At 46.4% G+C, this 6,000-nt stretch overlaps 3 protein-coding genes across 3 annotated transcripts in view; 1 reads left to right on the top strand and 2 right to left on the bottom strand.

The window, feature by feature from the left end:
• Window positions 1–2,122: 2,122 nt before the first annotated feature.
• Window positions 2,123–2,578, bottom strand: MCYG_01155 (uncharacterized protein; the record flags this gene model as incomplete). The annotated part of the gene is made up of 2 exons (XM_002851005.1): window positions 2,123–2,402; window positions 2,499–2,578. The coding sequence occupies 2 exons, from the start codon at window positions 2,576–2,578 to the stop codon at window positions 2,123–2,125; spliced, it is 360 nt and encodes a 119-aa protein (XP_002851051.1).
• A 1,048-nt stretch (window positions 2,579–3,626) lies between these two features.
• On the top strand, window positions 3,627–4,437 carry MCYG_01156 (uncharacterized protein; the record flags this gene model as incomplete). The annotated part of the gene is made up of 3 exons (XM_002851006.1): window positions 3,627–3,790; window positions 3,816–3,951; window positions 4,054–4,437. 3 exons carry the CDS (start codon window positions 3,627–3,629, stop codon window positions 4,435–4,437), a joined length of 684 nt encoding a protein of 227 aa, XP_002851052.1.
• A 1,099-nt stretch (window positions 4,438–5,536) lies between these two features.
• MCYG_01157 (casein kinase I) overlaps window positions 5,537–6,000 on the bottom strand; it is a gene marked incomplete at both ends in the record, with an annotated part of 2,287 nt that continues 1,823 nt past the window's right edge. The window contains one exon of the mRNA XM_002851007.1: window positions 5,537–5,727. Within this exon, the coding sequence (XP_002851053.1) occupies window positions 5,537–5,727 (191 nt within the window). The remainder of the gene's footprint in view (window positions 5,728–6,000) is intronic.

Genomic DNA, 6,000 nt, shown 5'->3' on the forward strand with positions numbered 1-6,000 from the left:
ACGCTATGTTGACGTGATGAACTTGATTCCTCACCCTGCAGCGACGACTCGCTTCAAAGAAGCACTTAGCGTCCTGTCTATCTGGCGTACATGCATATTTCACGTCTCTCTGGGATGGTTTTCCGGGGACTAGCTGCTTAGACTCCATCTATCCTGAACTTCCTCTGGACCGGAATATACCGTTTTAAGGCCTTTACCTATACCACCTGCTTCTTTGAGGATGGAATCCTGCGATTTAACGGGTTCTAGAATTGATAGCTCGCGTGTGAGAAGCTCTATGGTCAGCGATAACAGGGCTATGGTGATGAAACGAGCAGTTCATTAGATGGACCTGTTACTACGGCTTGAGCCAGGTCGCGAGAGGTGATAGCATTGTGAAATGATATAGCAACGGTGAAACTACGCTCCGAGCTCACCTGGTTTAAGTACCTGGGTAGGAAGATATCAAGCTATCATCGCCAGTCGGTTTGCTGCCCTTGTGATCAGTTTGGATGTAACAATACTCGGGGAAAAAAAAGATAATTGCGAAGACGTGGCTGTGGACATTGCTTTGTCTTCGAATTATGCATAAGATTGGACAATTGATGATGCAGTGGAACACTTTGAATTAACCGAGCTGGAGTTAATGTGGGGTTTGTTTTCTATCGCCTTCAGGGGCTCTAATATTAGCTGGCCATTAATCAACAGCTGTTATTTCGTGGGGACGAAAATTGCAGAATCCTCACAATTCGTCAACAGCAGGTACATCGGACGGCTATCGCAAGTTCAAAATACTCGGGCGGCCGCGAGCGCTGTTGAAGTTTATGTTACCGTGTCATACGATATGGCGATGCTGGCTATATCAACCGTAGTAAGTCCCTTTTAATGTTTTTATATCTATTTGCTCATTATCAGTGAAAGCCTAATCTATTTATGGTACAGCGTTAATTTATTCCAAGGCATCCAGAAAGATGGGTCGAAACAACCGGAAATCCAATGCCAATCTTCCTCGGAGGGCAGGTATGCAAGCTGCATTCCGATATTCTAGTAGGGAGATTATAATTCTTCCAAATGACATTGAATCATCTGGCTGAAATATTAGCAGGCTATGATAACGTATTGCAGCTGGGGACAAGGGAGTCAAGAGAAATTACTCTTCCTTTCCTCCCAACAATCAGAGCAATCTTCTCAACCTCAGAGCCGAGAAACGTGTCCTCCCCAGGCCTGGATCTTCCTTGCTTCTATCAAGTTGGGCTATCATTGATATCAACAATGGCAGACCTTGCTTGAATTATGTGTACCTGGGATATCGACCCTTCTACCCCAGCTTGGCAGAACAGGCCCCTATTTATCACTGGAATAGAGCCAATACCAGAGTTTTAAACTGCTCTGGTTAAGGGCCGCGCTACGGGGGTCATCACTGGTACTCTGATAGACCTTGTCCCAGCCACAGTACTCCCACCAGGCCAGGCCTCTATAACGACCACCGTGAATGTGCGGTTTTGAGCGACCCCACGCTGCAGAAACTCGGGGTGCTTGGGTTTTGAACGTGTCTGGCCAAATGATTGCATTTCCCCGTTGCTTAGAGTGAATCCTCTGAAGTACATTACTAACTCCGATGGCCCTCGCGGTCGTGGACTTGGAGGAGAGGAGTTTTCTCGGGGCGAGAGCTCACCCTGGATTAACACGTTAACCCAACAAAATGATGCGGTCTTACGTGCGCCACTATAGCTAGGGGAGAAGGCTTGAGCAAATATTGCCTTAAACAGGCGAGACGTTTTTACTGATTTCAGTTATCTAGTGTCTATATGCAAAGAGTGCGATAATAATTGTCCGATAAAGGGGGGTTATACGGGCACGTTTACTTAGTTTGTCTCATATAGCTACCATTCCAGCTGCAGCGTGTGAAAGTGCTTCATGTTCCAGCGAGATATTTATTCTTAACAATATTTTAACTGGCCATGTCTGTATGGGTTGAGTCCATAGCAAACTCAGGGGGCATTCATTATTATCGATCGCTCGCTGCTGCCGAAGTCTAGCGGGTGCAAGATCTAGAATGCTGAGTTCATTAATAACAGATAAGACAGACCCGACTCTTCAGCTTACTACAACTTGTGGGGATAAACTTCGATAATTTATTTACCTATAGGGTGTCCTTTGCTTCTCTATAATCATAGCTGGCCGGGGGATGGAGGGTGATCACGGAAAGATACTTGAACCCCTTGCTCAAGTGCCCATCGCTTAGCCAGATGGTCTCCACTACTGCCGGCATCTTGCACCGCTGATCCGACATAAGACAGTATTTCGTAGTCATGCCAATGGTAATCCTGGCTCTACTATAGCATCTTAAGGCTTCAAAGGGGTAAGTATGCATGTGAAGGGGAGCCGAGGCGTCTCCAGACTCAGCGTCTCGAACAATGGGGCTTGCTGGGATACAGGGAGAAGCCCAGGGCGTCGAACGTTGAGAAAGTATCTGGTTATATCATGTTCTAAAGGAATAACCAACTCCAGATATATACCATGTTACGCCTGGGTGCCGTCTCAAATTTGTGCGAATATACTTACTCTGTACGGATAGGTGGATAGATGTGAGGGACATGGAAGTATAGGGTTATGTAGTCGGATATTTCCGGTTACTCGTACATTACTTCATTTTTCCGCTCTCCCTAGTAACCCTTGTAGATAGGCTGTGTTGTTCAGCCTATATGTTGCTTTTGAGATTGAAATGTTTGTTTAGAAAGTAAGTATGCTTGAGCAATTAATGTGCTGGCGACCTGGAGGACGGGTGAACTGGCCTCTTCAGCGGAAGTACTTAGGGTTAGGTTTCCCCCCCCTCCCCCTGATATAAAAAATATTGGTATACCCCGGACGGCGGAATGAGTCTGACAACGGGATGCATGACGTCCAGCTCAGCCCGAATTATATACTCTCAAGTCATATCCGGACAATATTAATACGGGATGATCTTTTATGTTCAATGTGCGCACGTATAGGCCTCTTCCCGGCGCAGTCAAGACAGGCAATATTAACGCGAATACGTAAAGGAATAGGCAGCTAAGCAGACATGGAACATGCTTTACGGCAACCCCCTTGAACGGTCAAAGCCAGACGCTGAAATAAGGTTGGGGTAGATCATACATAGGCTTGCATGCATTGGATCCTCTGGCCCCCGTTACCATCCGGGCTGGTGGCCTGCCATAGCCAGTTTGAGACGAGCCGGTATTATTTTCAAATCGATAGACACAGACGCTGCGCCATATATGCAATGTGCTAGAGATCCCCCAACTTGAAGAATAAAAAGCATAAATCTGCTCCCCTGCCCCAAGCGCTGTGGGGTGGTTGACATGGATAAACGCATCAACTGGGAGGAGGCCCGAGAATAAAATATCCGAGCACCAGAGCATAAGTGGCGCCACGAATGAGGCGGTGGTAGTTTGCGCAGTTTTTCAAGACGGGTGCCAAGGTATATCGACGACTGCGATGCGACCACAGGCAATATGCAAGGTAGGAGTTAAGTGTATCTAGGTTTCTTCAGAGTTTTCTTTTTTCCCTTTTCATTCTCGTCCTCATGACAAGCATGGCGGGAGAAACATCCGTTCGAATAAGAGAGTCTCCATCTGACGGCTGTGAAGGGAGGGCGGGTGTCAATGCCATGCTTCTTCTCCCCCCCCTTCCCTCCCCCTCTTCACGCTTTCCTGCCTTCTCATTGGTATCTGACGCCGTGTTGCAAGGGGCAAAACAACGCCAAATATGTCGCAAGCGCAGCGAACAGGCAGCAGGACTGGACCGATTTGATCGCCGGGCAACATGGGTGGGCATAGCTGCTCTTGCAACAGGTTCTGGGGACGGAATATACCATCCGACAAGTCCAACCCCCAGAGACCTCAATCAACCGGGTATGTCGCAGCAGATCGGCCGTATGGAATGGTTGGATTATTAATATATCCACGCAAGAAAACCAGTATATCATCAGTATATAACCAAGAAACATACATAGCCGACCAGCAAAAGCGATGTTCCATGTATTTCAAGTCAAACTGGGTATCATTTTATCGATGTGATAGCCTGTCATAGTCCAGGTCTATAACCAACGGCTTACACCGTTCACTCTTTCCAACAAGCCCGTCTAACAGACGAAGCATTCTCTCCCTCCCCCAAACTGCTCTATCTTTGATACCATCAACATCAACAGAATCCGACTTGACGTTCAAGCGCGACTCGAGAAGCGAAAAGCCAAAACTGGAGCCAGTGCTGTCACGTGACAATAACTTGGCCAACCAAAAAAGGAAATATATATATAAAAAAAAAGAAAAAACCATCTCTCGCTCCAAGGCAGATTTAAATCCCATAACTACCAATAATCAGTTACAACTTGCAAGGCGCGCTCTGCTGTGCCAGGTTATAGGTTCAGATCAAAACAAGCTTTCCTACCATGTATACGCAGGACGGAGACACTAGAGGGGAAGAAGAGCCAAGGGGCGAGGAGGCGATGTTCGCTGACCAGGAGATATGGCTGATGATTGGAGAAAGGAGTCGGGATCATCTCCGACAAATGTGGGCAGACTACCTAAGGTAGGGAGGGAAACTCCGAGTCGTTGATATGTCCGGGGAAAAAAAAAGGGGTGGAGTTGGTTTTTTACACGTAATGGAGGTGATTTGTTGATAGGGGATAGCCGATGGGGGAGTGGCACATACAGATCGATGTGAGGGTGTGGAGGGAATCTTAACTCGTCATACCGGGTGTTCATCGCTTCTATTGGTACGGGAGGTGGCCAAGGATGGGTTTCTATAAGGCTGATGATGATGATCATGCAAGCTGGTGGGTGAGATGAAAGGTATGGCAAAGAAATATCAACTATATATAAATTAATATTATTATCGTTCTCCTTTTCTTTATCGCTGTAATAAAAGAAGAGGCGTCAACAGCTATAGTCTATCACCAAATAAGTTTCAATATTATACTAGTAAGAGAGACAGAAGAAAAGGGAAGAGAAATAGAAAACATAGACAAAACGGAAAACAGAATCATCATTGCTTGCTTGCTCGCTGTGCAGTGTATTGCATGCAGGTGCTGTATTTCGAGAGGGACACAACCGGTTGCATCTTTGTTGCAATTAGACGGAAGGAACTGGCAAAGAGAAACAGAATACGAGTAACCAAACCATGAAGATAAGAGTGTAAGGAAATAATCGGGAACAAAATCAGCACGCGAGTGGCAAAAGAGGAAAGCAGGACGGAGTTCTGGAGGAAACAAACGCCAAAGTATAGAGGACAGGACGGGACATAGGAGAGAAATGTGCTGGTACGGAAAATAGCAAAAAGGTAGGCAAGTGTTGAGCAGATATAGGGCTGATGACGGGGTAGAGCGTGATAGAACATGCTAATCGAGTCAACGGATATCTGCGAGTGACGGGAGAGGAAAACGAAGGAAACAAACACTTTTTTAATCTTGCCGTTAGATTAAAGAAGATTCCCAAATGTATGTCGTGACCCATGAAATATAACGATAGGAAATTATTTTTTTGGTGATCTTTCCCCCTAAAAATTTTTGATATTTTTAGCCGAGTTCAAGGGGCTGAAAGGTGAAAAGTCCCATCCTAAACTGAAGGCAGAGGGAATCATCTGTAAACGGGAGAAAGGAGCCTTGCCTGGCTTCGATTGTTCCTGTGAGTTGAGTCGCGGGGTAGGCCTGGGTATATGAAGAATACAGAAACGAGAGAGGAAGACCCGGCTGGTTGCCGTGTTGAGCTAGAACCAAGAGGAGCAATCCAGGTAAGACACAGGGGCGGCGTATGGAATGGATATACTCAGGTTCATAAAGGGGAGCAGGCGCCATGGCAGGAACAGGAATGACCGGTAAATATGCAACCCAGCAAAGAGCCAACTGGGCCTGATATAACGGATGAATGGAAAAATGCCCGAGATACCAATGATTACTGTAACAAGAACTTCGTTGGCAGAGGATCAGGGAAACAGTCGTTCACCCCAGTCGGAGAAGATCGGATATGTAGAAGGAAATAA

Source organism: Microsporum canis, genomic scaffold (assembly GCF_000151145.1).
Source record: "Microsporum canis CBS 113480 supercont1.1 genomic scaffold, whole genome shotgun sequence".
NCBI classification, from domain to species: Eukaryota; Fungi; Ascomycota; class Eurotiomycetes; order Onygenales; family Arthrodermataceae; genus Microsporum; species Microsporum canis.